Consider the following 15,303-nt stretch of genomic DNA (forward strand, 5'->3'; position numbering starts at 1 on the left):
GAGGGAGGTAATTAGGTTTATTTATTTACTTATTTTTAATTATTATTTTTTAATGGAGGTACTGGGGATTGAACCCAGGACCTTGTGCATGCTGAGCACATGCTCCACCACTGAGTTATGCCCACCCTCCTTGATCATTTTTATTCCAATCATAATAAGGACAATTTATATTTCTCTAGCTCCTCTTTCAGCAAAATTTTCAAACAAAAAGAAAGAAAACTGCTTCATGAAAGAGAAATGTATGGGAAAACCTAGTGCTCAATTTCTTTTTTTTTTCCTTCATTTTTTTTTTTTTTTCAATTTCTGAGAGAGCATGAAAACTCAGGCTGCCTCTCCCTTCCACTTAGGTGGCAGCAGCAAAAGGACTCATTTGTCAGAGAGTCAAGAAAGCAAAACTATAGCAACTGAGTAGAAATAGAACTTCATTAGTTACATGAACTTAAAATCTTTCTTTCTCTCCTGGAAAAGATGTGCACACTGTCCCTTTGTGGGAGGGGCGGGAAGGAGAATGGAATGACAGTCTGATGACTGCCCACTTTTTCAAATCCTGGAGTCAGTCTGGGGAGGCCACTTAGCAGGGAAGAGATGATATGTGAGTTAGTTTGCTATCTTTAAAACTGTTCAACTTCAAATGGGTAATATCAAATGGGTATTATCAGAAAAATAGAAAGTAAAAAGTGTTGGTGAGGATGTGGAAAAATTGGAACCCTTGTGCATTGCTGGTGGGAGTATAAATGGTGCAGATGCTGCGGAAAACAATTTGGCAGTTCCCTAAATATTACACATTGAATTGCCACATAATTCAATAATTCCAGTTCTGGATATATACCCCAAAGAATTGAAAGCAAGGACTTAAACAGCTATTTGAACACAATATTCATAGCAGCATCCTTCAGAACAAAAAGGTGGAAACAACCCAAATGTCTATCGACAGATGAATGAATAAACAAAATGTGGTATATTCATACAATGGAATATTATCCAGCCTTAAAAAGGAAAGAAATTCTGACACATTACAACATGGGTGAACCTAGAAGACATTATGCTAAGTGACATAAGCCAGACACAAAAGAACAAATATTGTATGACTCCACTTGCACAAGGTACCTAGAATCGTCAGTCACAGAGAGACAGAAAGTAGACTGGTGGTTGTCACAGCCTGCTGGAGGCGGGGCTGGGAAATTAGAATTTAATGTATACAGGGTTTCAGTGTGTGAAAATGAAAAAAATTCTGGAGATGGATGGTGGTGACAGCTGCATAATAACATGAATGTACTTAATGCCACTGCTGAACTGTATATACTTAGGAACGGCTAAAATAGTAAATTGTATATTATCTACATTTAACCACAACAAATTTTGGAAAAAAAACTATCCAGCACCTGCAAAATTCTATCACTAGAGTAGGGAATGGACTATGCCATTTGCTTTTAACAATAGTTGTATCAGAGGAAGCCAGGTTGGGTCTAGAGACAGAAACCGGTTCTTCAAGAAGCTAGAAGGCACGTGGGTACAGTCACATTTCAAATGTTTATCTTTTTCTTATGAACATAGACCCTGAATACTAAACTCACTACCACAAACTGAAGAGCCTCTTCAGGGCTCATGGTAGAGCACCTGGGCACCGGCAGGAGGAGCAGGGTGGGTGGGGGCCTGGGATCAGGGGAGAAGGCAGGATCTGGAGGCCTCCTGCACACACAGCACTTAGGGGGCATCTACACTGGTCAGGGCTCTGGCTTCCTTGATTAGAGTCTTCATGCAAACATTCACAGAAAGCCAATGACAATGAGACACATCAGGTTAAAAACTGGGCAGTTTAATGCAGCAAGGAAACCTTTGAAAGTCGGTTTTAATGTATTGCAGCCAACCCAGAGTCTCCATTCTGGGCTATTGGAAATTCTTATTCATATTTAACAAGTTTACTTTGTGTAAATATGCCTTGGAAAAATGAATAACATGTTAATTTTATTGAAATGATGGATGAAGAGTTAGAATAGCATTTGACAGAGTTAAACCAGATTTCCTCTATCTTTGATTTCAAACATCACTTTGTAATAAGCAAGTGTGCTAAAAGATCTTTAAATTACTTTCTTCTTGCTTGGAGGAAGGCTCTCTTCCCTACACCCCTGCTCTGGGAAATCAGGAAGCCTCCTTTCCTCCAGGGAGCTCTCAGACTTGATTTTTTGGTTGTTCAGTGCTTCTGCCCAGTGTCCCCATAGAACCCCGTATTTCTCTATTGCTGCGTTTAGACTTTATTGCAAATGTGTGTTTGACTGACCATTCTCTACTCCCTACCAGACTATCCGCCCCATAGGGTAAGGGACCACCAGAACATTTCCAGCTCTTAGAACAGTGCCTTCCACAGAATAGGTCAGGATATGAGAATTCCTGATGAAGATACTTATTAGCAAGGAACGATGTTTTTGATGTTTTGTTAGTTGTAAAAAGTGGGTTAAAGCCAGGGCAAATGAGTCCATTTTTATACAATGTATGACTTCATCATTCTTTTCACTTGTGTTTTAACATTTTTCTACCATGGATAAGTATTATCTGCATAATTACAAAAGAAAAGTTACCAAAGTAAACACAAGGAGGAGCGATGACTAACAATAAAATCGTGAGCTCATGGCATCTATTAATTACATCAGTTCAGAAACAAGTCTATTTTCTTTCCTTAAAACAAACTCGGGGTCTCTAAAACACACAACGATTTGGCAAATAAATAAACTTTGAGGAAAAGAGAAAAAATTTCCATTTGTTCCCACCGATTTGCTCCTCTCACTCCCAGCTGTCCAACACGTCTTTACGCCTCCGCTTTTGGGAAAGAACCTGTTAAGGTCTCTCAACTGAGCAGTTCGTGAAAATAAGGATAACTTAAGTTGCATTACTGCTTGGAGATGCTGTGGGAGGGAACCGGAAGGACTCAGAGGCAATGGGGGTTGAGTGGAGGGGCATGAGGACAGGCGCTAGGGGCCACCCCGAAAAGCCTCACCCTCTGGACAACCGCCCCTGGGCTTCGGGCAGTGCAGGGTCAGAAATGCGTCCCATGGCCATCGCTGATTTGGACGGTGCGGTCCCTCGGGCTGCAGGACTGACTGCGCCGAAAAGTGGTTTTCTTATTCCCTTCCTATCCGGGTGTTACCGCGAGCGCTGCTGGCGCCGCCACCTCCCCTCCGGGTCCACTGCCTCGAGACTCGCGCGGCTAAGCGGCCCTCAGTCGGACCTGTCTGCACTGGAGGTGGCCCTCAGCTCGCTCTGACCGCTCGGAGGCCGCACCCCGCACCCCCTCGCCTTGGCCTGACCCGCGATGCAGTCAGGCGATCCGCCGAGGCCGGACTTCGAGACGAAAGTAACCTAGGAGGGCGAGGGAAGGGGGTCGGCCCGCCTCGTCGCCCTCCTCCCGGCCCCAAGCTCCGGGACCCCCCAGGAGCCGCCGATCCCCCGAGGTGCCCAGGCCCCAGGCCTCCCAAGCCCCTCCCTGGCCTCGCCTCTTCGTTTCCCTCCTCCCTGGCTCCCGGACTCCCGACCCCCTACTCTCTGGCCCGGACCCGGGGCCCGCACCCACCTTTACTGGGCCGCAGCGCCGCCGCGCGTTGCCGGTTCAACGGCTGCGAGCCGAACTCGGATACAGCCGAAGCTAAGCGAGCAGATGCCGACGCCGCCCGAAGCGCCCAGAGAGGCCGGAAAGAGCCGAAAATGATCGGGGATGTTCGTGCGGCGCGAGGGCAGGATCCCTCCCGCGGTTGGCTAGCTCCGCGGTGTTGTGGGGCAGTTTTTCTTCTTCGCAGTCACGGTCTAGAGACAACAACGCTAGCTTGAAGGGAGGGGCCATGAGGAGGGAAGCTGCGCAGAGGAGGGAAGCTGGTGAATTCCTCTAGGTGTGATGGGGATAAACGGCCCCTTGGGGACCGCTTCTATGGTTACATTTTTCCAAACCCCTAGGTCAATTCAGGAGGAAGGCAGCAGAGAGACTGTGAGAAAGAAACGGAATGCCATCTTTTTTTTTTTTTTTTTTTTTTTTTTTAAGATTCTCTCCTCTCTGGTTAATCATATTGCTGGTCTTCTCGACCCCAGACGGTTTGCTAGGTTCTGCTTTGTCTAGTCTCGTGGAGGGTGTCGTTCAAGAGTATTCCTGAGAAAATCCAGTGAAGTTGCTAACTTATGACATGCGTTCAGTGTTTGGCGGTTTTTACGGACGCCTTTGGCGAGAAAATAGTAGTCAACGATACAGGTTCATCCGGTTAAAAACCAACCTGGTTTCTAATCCTGCCGGCAGACTGCATTCCCTAAAGGCATCACCAACGTGCCGCCCTGGCCTAACGGTCTGCGGGTTAAACTAATTTTGAAAAGCAAAGCAATGTCATTCATTAAAAAAAAAAGTTACTACAGCAAAAAGGCCCACATTGTTAAACAAAGAGAAAAAATAAGAGGAATGTGTAGGTACTACCTAATCAGAGGGGCTAGGCGTAGGATCACACACATAGAGTCTATTTTTAAAAGCCCAATTTTCATAAACACTAGAATTTTGTTGAACAAATTTGACATGTAACATTGTGTAAATTTAAGGTGTAGAGTGTTACTTTGATACATGTATATATTATAATCAGGAAGTAGCGATATTTATCATATTACATAGTTATAGTGCAATATTATTGTGTGTATCCGTTGTACTGTGTATTAGATACTATTTCTTATACGTGTGTGCCCTTAAACACGGATCAGTCTTATCTTTATTCACTCTGTAAACACTAGATTCAAAAAGACTCCTTTATCGCCAAAACGAAGAAAAACAACCTAAGTGCTCAGCACCATCCGAAACGCTAAAAAAATTTAAAAACACGCACTCAATTCAATAAAAGGTGTGCTTATCGGCCTCAGTTACACTTTTACACTTTCTCCTTAAAAACCTGGTTCGCGCCTGATTCAAGACTCATAGCTGAGGCGGCGTTTTCTTCTCACGCATCCGTCAACATGACTCAGGCCAATCACAGCCTAGGCTCTGACTCTATTGGCTGTCGACCCACCAATCGAGAGAGACGTACCAGTCCGCACAGCCGCGAGGAAGGCGTCACAACATTACCCGCGCCGCAGGCCAGCCTCCGCCCCCGCCCAGCGTCGGTGCGTGTAAGCGCGCGCGCCCGCTGCTGGCCAATGGGAGCGCCCGTGAGGGGGCGCGCCCGCTGGAAACCTCGGCGTGCTCGGCCCCGCGCGCGACGCCCCGCCCCACCCCGCCCCTCGCGCCCACCGCCCCGGCCCCGCCCCGCGCGTCGCCTCCGAGGACTCCGTCGGCCTCCGTAGCCGGAACTGCTCCTGTGCACCGCGGGTCGGGCCTCCGGGAGGCTGAGCGGCGGCAGCACCATCGCCCGCAGCCCCGTCAGCCGCACGCCAGTCGCGGAGGAGACGTGCCAGGGCGAGTGCCGCTCGGCGACCGCTTCCAAGGCGGGAGGATCACCTCTGCGTTGCGGCCTCCGGCCGTTTCTGCGGGCGCCCGGGAGGCCCCCGGGGGGCCCGGGAAGCCAGGCTGCTGCGAAGCGTTGATGAAAAAGGTGACCAGAGGCTGGGGCTCGGGAGACTTGGGACGCCCCGACCGGCTGTCACGGCGAGGCCGGGCTCCTAGCCGGAGCGGGGCTGCAGAAGTAGCGGCCTGCGCCCTGGCGGCCGTTACGCACGCGGTGCTTTGTCGGGACGGTTCGGGGGAGCCCAGACCCAGAAGTGTTGGGTTAACAGCGCTCTTTGTGTGCAGCCAGAAATCGGCCCGGGAGGGAGGGTTTTGCTTTCCTTTTCCCGAAATGTGACAAATGGTGTCCAGCCGGGATTGAGCTTGAGGTGACCCCACCTCTGCACGGTCAGAAAGTCATGTTGGAGGTATTCGGTAAAAGAATTCCATCTTCTTGTTTTACTTTTCCCTTCGAGGAAGACTCTGAAATGTGTGAATATCCTTTTAATTCTGAAAAGCCGCGTCCTTCTGTATTTAGTTTAGTGTCTTTCAATATTCAACCTGGCGAACGGGCAAGTTTTTTTCTGTTGTATGCTTTGCCCGGGTCCTGGGTTGACTGGGTAGCTTTAGGATGACAGGTCCCTGGGAAGTAGGGTTCTCCACATTATAACCTAGAGAAAGGCCCTTTGGGATATTTTGAGGTTTCTTAATAGAAATAGGTTGAGGAATGAGTAGTGAGGAGTCTTGTGCCATGAAGCCCTTTAATTTTGGGATATGTCTTGTATAGTTGTATTCTTTGGCAGGTTTTTTTTTAGCTGGAGTGTATTCAAATGATTTATGAGATCAATTCCAAGATGCAAGCTTACAGATAGTTTTGTGGCAGAATACATCAGATCAGTAGAGATATTACTATAATATTAATCATTTCTAAATCTTTCTATGAAAGGTCCTTGCCACTGTTACTGTATTTCATTTTGGCCTTGATGCCTTGCTCTCGTTTCCTTTTACATGAAAATGTTCCCATTCTCAGCAGTCGTGTTGAGTATGTCAAACTTAGTTTGAGCATGGTATCAACACCTGTTGAGGAATTTAGTATTTCTCTTTCTTGCTTCATTGCAAGTACACATCACTGACTGTATCTGACCCTACATTATTGATAGTACCTGAGTATCAGAATAAACTGAGTGAGTGGATCTTTATGAAAAACAAACATTTTGAGAGTCATTGTATTCTGTTGTTGACATTTCTCACAGCAGAGGGTAACAAAGTTAATGAGAGATTTTTATTCATGGTTACCAAGAGTTTTAACACAATTCTTTTCTATTCATTCTTGTATTTGGACCTGGACTTAACTGTGCTGTCACTTTCACCAGTGGCTCCAACCTATTCCATGCAACAGGCTCCTTTGTTGCAAAAGCATTTTTAGTTCGTAAATCCCCTCAGTAGTTCATATCGATCACCCTGGGAAGCGAGATTCCCAGAAACCCCGAGCTTATTATTCTTTATGTGTGTTTTAAAATAAGCAGGCGGACCGGCAGCCACGGGCCACCATGGAGTTCCCTGTGCACGCAGGCGAGCCCGCGCCTCTCCCATGCCGGGGTCGATCCGGGCCCGTCGCCCCAACTCCGGGGCCAACTTTGGGGGCTGGCGTGCGGGGCAGGTGCGCGGGCCCCGGGCCCCGCGCGTTTTGTGGGGCGGGGAGGGGGGGGGGGCGCGGGCGCCGAGGCCCGGCCGGCCCAGGCGGCTCTGGGAGCGAGGCCGGCACGCAGGTTGCCCGCCGCGCGTGCCATGAGCCGCGGGCCCGCGGGGTAAGTGGCTCCGGGACCCCGGCCCGGCCCCGGCGCCGGCCCCCTACCCGGTACCCGACCCCTGGGCCGGGGCGACGCGCGGGCAGGGCCGTCCGGGCGCGGTCGCCGAGCTACTGCCTCACCACCTCCGCGCTGCCAGCCGCCGTTTCCTGGGCCTCGGGCGGGAGCGCTGGGGTCCGGGCCGGGGTCGGGCGGGCGGCGGGCCCAGGCCCCGCTCGGCCGGGCTTGGGCGGGCGGGCCGCCGGGAGGGGATCTGGAACAAACAACGGCGGCCATGTTGAGAGGGGATCGGTGCGGCTAAACTTCTCGCAGGCTCGGGCCGCGCGCTCACCAGGGTCCCCTCTCCCCTCCCGGCCAGGATGACAGTGAAGTTGGGAGACGGCGGCAGCGGGGAGGAAGGGCTCAAGAGGCTGGGCAAGAGGTCTGCCGATGAGGACTCGCTGGAAGGAGAGGGGGCCGGCGGCGGGGACGCGGCCGAGGAGAGCGGCGGCACAAAGAGGGACGGCAAGACCCCCCGGGACGGCGGTGACGGTCCCCAGGTCCCCTCGGGCGGCCCGCAGGCCCCGTCCCCGCCGCCCGCCTGCCCCCAGGACCAGCACCACTTCCTCAGGTCCAGCGTGAGGCCGCAGAGCAAGAGGCTCAGGAAGGACCCATCCTGCTCCGGGGGGAGCAGCAGCGCCAGCAGCTCAGGGCCCCGCGGAAAAGGTATGGGGGACCCCAACCCCTTCCAGGGTGTCCTCACCTGGGGGTGGAGAGGGACCCTTCCCTCCCCGCCAACGTGCTTCCACTGCAGCTTCCGCACTCACACTTTGGAGGGGGACATGCCCTCTTTCTCCTCCAAAGAGGCCGTTTTTTCCTGCATTTAAAGTATGTTAAGACGCAGTAAGTCATCTTTATTTGGGCAGATCCAATAGATTCCTGAAGGTGGGTTTTTTCCCCCTCAATGGATCATTGATGATTTATATGGTAGGTCATTTTAAACAGCAGACAGTAATTTAGAAATGGAGAGAGAAAATACCTGCCATGTCTGTTTCCTCAGACATCAAGTGGTGGAAATACGACAAAGGAACGGGATTTTGAAACTCATTAGGGGAAAGATGGGTAAGAAGCCAAAAATGAATGATGGAAAGGTCTGACTTGGGCTCAACACCCTCCACCTCAAGTGTGCTAGGCTTGAAAATATTAAGGGCACCAAGATCTGGCCCTTTGAGTTTCAACTAAGGTTTCCTTGGGCGCCACGACTAAGGATCTCCTCTGGTGTGGTAGATAGTGAAGACATTTGTGGCCTGATATAAACCAGCAACATTCTACAGTGTTGGTCGTGGTGTTTTCAGGTGATTGAGAACATTAGAGCTTTTCTAGGATCCCAACCAAAGTAATAAGAAAACTGCACGTCAGTTTTGTTCCTCATCTGCTGGTTCTCCATTGTTTTCTGCTTGTATCTCTGTATTTCAGCAGTCTGTTTTTTCCTCATTGTACAAGAGAATTGTTCTTAATATCCTTCTTGTTTCAGGCCAAGTTTTCAGCACTTTTACAGATAGCAGATATCCATTTTCTAGTGTGTTTTGCATAAAAAAAAACTTTGACTTAGTTCCTTGGGAAATGGTAAATTAAGTACATTACATGGTCCTGATAATTTCAAGAAGGATGTATCTTAGGAGCTAATGGAGAACCCATTTTTGAGATCCATGCCAAGTGTGTACAATTAAACTTGCTGCTTCTGCCTCATTCTCAACTGAGGAGGACTGGCCTCTGAAATCATGGTGTTACTTGTTTTTTTGATAAAGACTTGTTTTACTGTCAGTATACTTACATAAAGATGTAAGTGTGAGATAACTTTGTGTGCTTCAGAAGTTAAAACTTGCCTCATAGAAGCTTATTTTGGTGTGAAAGTTGCTGATTAATTAGGAAAACATTCATTTGTTTTACTGGCTTTAGTTCTTTTGTGAAAAGTAGTTTTTCACTCCTAGTTGCCAGTATGTCCGAGTTACCATGCATAAGTTCCTGGGGTGCCTTCGAGGGTTTGTGGCTTCAGAAGCCCTGGATCTGGAGTCCTGTCAGAGTTCCTGGCCTCGTCCTCGTCCTCCTTGACCTGGGTATGCTCGTTTGACCTTTCAGACCTGTGTTTCCATTGGAGAGACCTCCTCACCTACGAAAGGAGGAAGGGCAGGGACCGTTCCACTCTCCCCCTGTGGCTGCTAAGATGAAATAAGGCGCTGGTAGGAAAGCACTCTGTCCCCTGTAAGCGGCTGCCCATGCATAAGGTGAAATGATGCCAAAACTGCAGTTAGAGTTGGGGCAGTTGCTGAGGGGAAGTTTCCTTCTGTTTTGCACAGTTGAGTGTGGCTCGGATGGAGAAGTTTTCCTGGATTAGTCGCGCACCAGCTCTGTTCCTGGTTTTTGCCCAAGGTGTGGCTTGGAGCAGCAGTCTACTTTCTGTTAGTAAAATGCAGATGTGTTAGAATTTGTGCTTCTTGTGACTTATGTTCCTATTTTAGCAAGTAAATATCTCTTTCAATGAATAATAAAACTAAACCATAGTGGTGATGTTGAGGAGCGGAGTAGAAAGTTTGTGTCCTCTGCCTCGCAGAACTTCTCGTTGTGCTTTTGGCCTTGAGCCTCCTGGTGGGGCCTCTTCATGGCTGTGCTCTGAGAGCCTTTGGATGGACTTCACCACACCCAGGACCCCCCTCCTCCCCTCTGGTTCCCCATACCTCAGGGCAACCTCTGCTTCCTCATTGCCTCCTTTATCTGCCAGAAAGAAGGTCCGCTTGTGACAGCCTGTCCGTAACCTTTGCAGACAATTCTTCAAGGAGTGTTTGTATTACAGACCATGGAAATTTCCACCTGGGCTGGTGAGCATGGACCAGTGAGGAAATGAACAGAACTGTCATTTTTCAGTTTTTTCACTTCAAGAAAATATAATTTCCATTACATTTGAGGAATAATCCCAGCCCCATCATTGGGGATGCCTTTGGTTGGTTACTTACTGCTTTCTAGTTTCAGCTGTGATAGATGGAGAACTTTGCAGTGGGTTTGGGAGGAAAAGGCTTTTGGAGGAAAGGAAGTCCTTCTCATTTTGCTTCTTTCTATACAACTGTATTTCCTTTCTCCATAAGAATAGACTCTTGTCAACTTCAATGAAGAGTAATTTTTTCAGTAGTACAATTCGAATTAAATTCTTTTTGAATTGATAAAGAGAAGGTAGCCAAGACTTAAGCCTGTGTGCCGGGCATCTTCCATCCCGTTACTTCACTTTTAAATGAGTGCAGTCACTGAGGTTTGCTGTTTAACTAACTTGCTCAATTTAAACAGAAGGTAAGCTGTAGATCGGAAACCAGTGGGTCCCCTTGATGCCAAATGAATGTTCCTCTCGTCCAGCCATGCTGTCTGGAGTGGCCCGAGGACACATGGCGGACAGGTCCCAATCTGGAAGAACATGGGCCCAGAGACCGAGCCCCCCCATGCCCTTCCCTGTTTGGGCAGTTTGTGATCTGGGTGATTCTGGGCGAACTGGTGCATCTCAGTCTCTTTGTCCATTACTGGGGATGACACCAGTGCCTGCCTCACCACGATAAATAATGCCAGGAAGCCTGCGTAAGTGGTTAACAGGCTTTCACTGCTTCTCTGAGGGAAAATGTGCCTGGTGGCGAGCTTAGAACAGGCAAACAGGGTCAAAGGGTCACCTGTCAGGAGGCAGGGGGTAGAGGTCCCAGGAATGCTGCCAAGCTGCTGCCCTGTTGGAATGGTTGGGCTGAGGAGGGCCTGAGGTGGGGGCAGAGTCAGACCCTCCATTTTCACTGCTGTCCCCTCCGCCTCGCCCACCCCAGAACTTGTTCCACTGAGCTGGGCAAGCCAGTCGTAAAATGCGCACAACTGGGTGATGTCTTCTGCCTTCACTGGGCTTGTGCTTAGGAATCAGTGTTTGGAAAACTTATATTTTGCATAATCTTTGGGCTGCCTCTAACTTCTCAGTGTTATTTTTAAAATACATCTAATGAAATATCTCACATTGATGCAGTCAACCTTTGGGAGATGGGTGTTACATTGGAAAGAGGGGTGAACCAGTCATCAGGCGACCCAGCTCCTCCATCCAGAACTGCTGGAGGGGTGGAAGGGAGCCGCTTGACACACCCAGACTTCAGGTTCCTTACTCTCAGGATGGGGCAGGTGAGATAGCAGCGTGAGCTGCACTTCCCTTTAACATTCAGGGCTGAAGGAATCAGCTGTGCAGAGGGGCTTGGGTCCCATAAGGAAGTAGATCGCCTGAAATCAGGGTTATTTTCTCTCTGGTAGGCTCTGCTTAGCCCTGGTCTCTCTGGGAGCCCTGGGCAGGGAGCGGCCAGAGTGTGCACCTGACCAGGTGTGTGACAGTATCAGCCCCTTGCGGCTCCACCTCTAGTCTGCACAGTGATCACTCTCATTCTCCTTTCGTCGGGCACCTGCGCCAAAACCTGGGTGCTGGTTGGGGTGCAACCATATTTACTGTGAAGTGCCTGCCCTGCCTCACCCTCCGGTGGGCAGGGGGACAGATACATCAGATCATCTTGAGACCACTGAGGCTGGAGTGCTGTGGTTCTTGTGCCCAGTCTGATCCAGTAAATGATGGCTGCCCATCCCACTGTCCTACCTGGAACGACATCAAGCTTTGTGAAAGCCCTCAGACCTTGTTGGGAGCAGAGGAAGAGGAGGCAGGACATACCCCCGACTCTGTCCAGCACACACCGACACACCCTGTGTCATGCCGTGTACGTGGAAGACCCAGTAACCACGACACTCAGCCCTGTTGTGTGACACAGACTCTCTGTGCAGAGGAGGTCAGGAGACCTGTAGCCCGGGCCACTTCAGAGATGCCATGATGAGCTGTACAGGATGGAGAAGAAAGTACCTGTAAACCAGGGGTTCTGGGTGCATTATTAAGTTCACAGTTGTACAAATGGCTTTTGGTTCATGTCAAAGACACGGATAGATGGTATAGGTGAGTAGATGATGTAACAATTGAATTTTGGTTTGAAGGCTAAGCAAATTTTCAAATACTTTATCGACTTTTCATGTCAAAACTAATGTTTCTGTGGTGTCTCGTGAGCACCTGGAATGGTCTTGTGCCCACCAAGTGTATGTCAGGGTTTTTATTCTGTGTGGCACTTTGTGTCTTGTTTTGGATTATGTGAAGATACAACCAGAGGGATGATTTCAGACAGCAGAGTCCCAAGTGTGAAAACTAGCTTTGACATAGGTGGTGGTGTGTAGAAATGTCTTACCACGTGAGGTCACTGCGCTGTTCTTAGCGTTGAAGGACAGGATGTGAAACGCCAGGAAGAGAAGACATTTGCAGGAGTTTGTGGTTTGGGTGGGATGCCCAGAATTAGCTACAGAAAACCATTAGGAAATCTTCACCATATCTGATGAAGAGGACATACGTTTCAGTAGGAGCAATGGGATTTTAGTTGTGTTTTTCTCAAACGTTTGTGGGAGGAGCAGGAAGTCTTCGAGGGAGGCTGGCCCTGATCTGAGCACTGAGGGCGCTGAGCCTTGCGAGGTGCTGAGCACTGGAGACGCTGAGCGGGACACCCGAGATGCAGAGATGAGCGGGACACGTCTCAGGACCATGCGGTTCCAGGTCATCTTCAGGTCACGAAAGAGTATGCCGCGGAGGCCGGGGACCCTGGACAAGGTCTGTCACCGCATCACTGGAGAGTCTGGTGGCTCTTTAGAGACAGATTGAGCTACGTGTGTTTGGGAGGGATCCTAGTTAGAACACCTGCCATGTGGAGTTGAGCTGCTTTCAGGAGACGGACAGGCAGCAGCAGGTGTGATGGAGGACAGTGGCCTGGGGAGGCCTTTGGATTCCTTTGTTGGGGATGCTCTTCATGGGAATTGGCTTCCTTCATGCCTTCTCCTCTATGTGGCCTTGGTAGAGAGGGTATCCCCTCTGTCACATCTGGCCGTTACCACATATGGCACAGATGGCATGTGTTTTGAGAGGTGCAGAAGCACCCCTGGCAGAGCTCAGTGTTGCCTCGTGGTGGGACAAGGTGGCGATGCTCTTGGACCATGGTCATGGGTAATGGGAGGCACTGCATGCTGGGCTTGGAGGCAGATGGGACTGAAGACACCTTTATTAACTAAATGGAAATGTCCTGGCTCGGAATGGATGAAGTGATGGGAGGCCTGCATGTCCTCTCTTGGTGGGATGGACGTTCCTGAAGACTTTGAGTTTGGTAGGTCTTCTGTCACTCTTGGGATTTTTGCTTTGCCCTCGGAAGGAAGTTCCCCAGGCTCCAAGGAAGGCTCCCGCACAAGGAACTAGTGATGGGACAGACTCTTATTACATCCTCTGTGTCTTCCTGATTGAGTCACATGGTGGTTTTTAGAGGTGAGTGTCATCCAGGGTCCTGATGCCTGCTGCTCTCTGGCCCGTGGCTCTGGGCAGCCATTGGAAACTCAGTTTCCTCGTCCATCACAGTCTGAGAGGGGATGTTGAGATCAAGTTCCCTCCACCCTGAACCTTCGGATTCCCATGTCTCTGCGTGTAATTAAAATACAAGAGTAGCCGTGACGTGGGTGACAGCCAGCATGATGTCACCTGTCCCAAGAGGATAGCGCCCAGCCTGGAACAAGAGGCTAGGGCTTTGGCTTGGCTCCCGCTGCCTGGCGACCTTGCAGCTTCCCTGCTTTTGGAGCTGTTTCTCCTTCCCTGCAACTTGGACCACTGTGTGCTCTGAGGAAAAGAAGCAGCAGCATGTTTGCATGTGCTTTCCTGGAGCCATGTGAATCCTTGTTCCCTCCCTGCCCGGCCCCTGGTCTGGCCGCTTTGGGCTTGCTGGGTAGACTGGGTCAGCTCCTCTACCTGTGCCCTGGCTTCCCCAGCAGAAAGATGGGGGTCCTTCTCTCCTCTTTGGGGGACTTGAGGGTGTTGGGGCTGGCATTCTGGGCCAGCACAGAGATGCATGATGGGAGGGGGATGGGCAGTCTAGCCTTTCGTGGTGGAGTGGACAGATGTGCAGCCGGGGAAAGCAGAACAAGGCCACGTGTCTGTGTCCCTGAGACGCGAGCTCCAGAGCATGGGCTGTGGCTGGGGTTGGTGGTTTGGGAGACAGGAGAGGGGGCTGTTATGTTGTCTTGCTTGGAGGTGGTGCCAAGCCAGCCGGGGGAAACAGCAGCAGAAACAGGAAAGGGGATGAGGCCAGCTGGAGCCGGGGCCCCGAAGCAATCGGGAGGGCCGAGTGGACTCCATTTTGGAGGTGCTGGGTCCCAGGGGTTGGGGGTGGGCAAAGGGCAGAGCAACCCCGGGGAGATGTTGGCCTGTGCCCTGTTGGTTCCCAGGCTCTCGCTGAGCATCTGCTGTGTGGGGCCTGGTGCTGGGCTTGGCTCAGGGAAGTGAGACGCTGCTCTTGCTTTCACAGAGCTTTCTGCTGGGGCTTCTGCTCTTGTGCACTGCTTCCCTCTGGTTTCTCGGATGCCGGCTTTGCGGGATGCAGACTCTCACTGACCCCACTCTGTGGCCTCAAATGCAGTCACAGGCAGAGCGATGACTTCGGCTCTCCACTCTCTGCTGGGCTCACACCTGCGCCCACCTAGCCCTGTTCACAGTCATCTTCTCTTCCCTACCTTGCTTTCCTACCTCTTCTGTTCTCCTCGCTTGCTTCTGTCTTCCCCCTTCTGTCATTATCTGCATTTTTCCCGTGTCGCCTTCCAGTTCTGCGGGTCTCTGATCCTGCTTCCTGTTTTCTCTTACTTGAGCCACAGCCCTTGAAGGAGCCTGAGATGGAGCGGTGATGCCTCTTCCTCATCTGAAATTTCAGGGAGGTACCAGGTCCATGCTCTCCTTCCCCCTTGAAGTTTTATAATTTTACTTTACTTTTGGAAAGCATTCAAGGTCTGGAATAACAGGCACCAAACATTAGAAATGGTTACCTGAGGGTGACTTGCTTTCTTTTTTGAACATTCATTTTGCTTCATTTTCCTCTACTGAGGACGTGTCATTTTTGAGACATCAATGGGAGAGGCTGAGCGTCTCCACAGCTGACCTCTGGCTAGAGGAGAGAGACTTGCTGC

The 15,303-nt window shown here is 50.3% G+C and overlaps 2 protein-coding genes across 4 annotated transcripts in view; one reads left to right on the forward strand and one right to left on the reverse strand.

Annotated features, from left to right (window-relative positions):
• IFT140 (intraflagellar transport 140) overlaps nt 1-3,804 on the reverse strand; it is a 69,650-nt gene extending 65,846 nt beyond the window's left edge. The window contains exon 1 of one of the 3 annotated variants that reach the window (XM_014562824.2): nt 3,566-3,804. The gene's annotated coding sequence lies outside the window, so the exon portion shown is untranslated. Of the gene's footprint in view, nt 1-2,992; nt 3,428-3,565 lie in introns of those variants that run through there. The other 2 variants (XM_006174047.3, XM_032460093.1) reach the window with 2 other exon arrangements.
• Nucleotides 3,805-5,294: 1,490 nt separating this feature from the next.
• The window catches only part of CRAMP1 (cramped chromatin regulator homolog 1), a 53,817-nt gene continuing 43,808 nt past the window's right edge, over nt 5,295-15,303 (forward strand). Inside the window, exons 1-2 of the mRNA XM_032460101.1 lie at nt 5,295-5,546; nt 7,604-7,950. Coding sequence (XP_032315992.1) covers nt 7,605-7,950 — 346 coding nt within the window. The 5' untranslated portion in view covers nt 5,295-5,546; nt 7,604. The remainder of the gene's footprint in view (nt 5,547-7,603; nt 7,951-15,303) is intronic.

Source organism: Camelus ferus, chromosome 18, assembly GCF_009834535.1.
Source record: "Camelus ferus isolate YT-003-E chromosome 18, BCGSAC_Cfer_1.0, whole genome shotgun sequence".
Classification (NCBI taxonomy): domain Eukaryota; kingdom Metazoa; phylum Chordata; class Mammalia; order Artiodactyla; family Camelidae; genus Camelus; species Camelus ferus.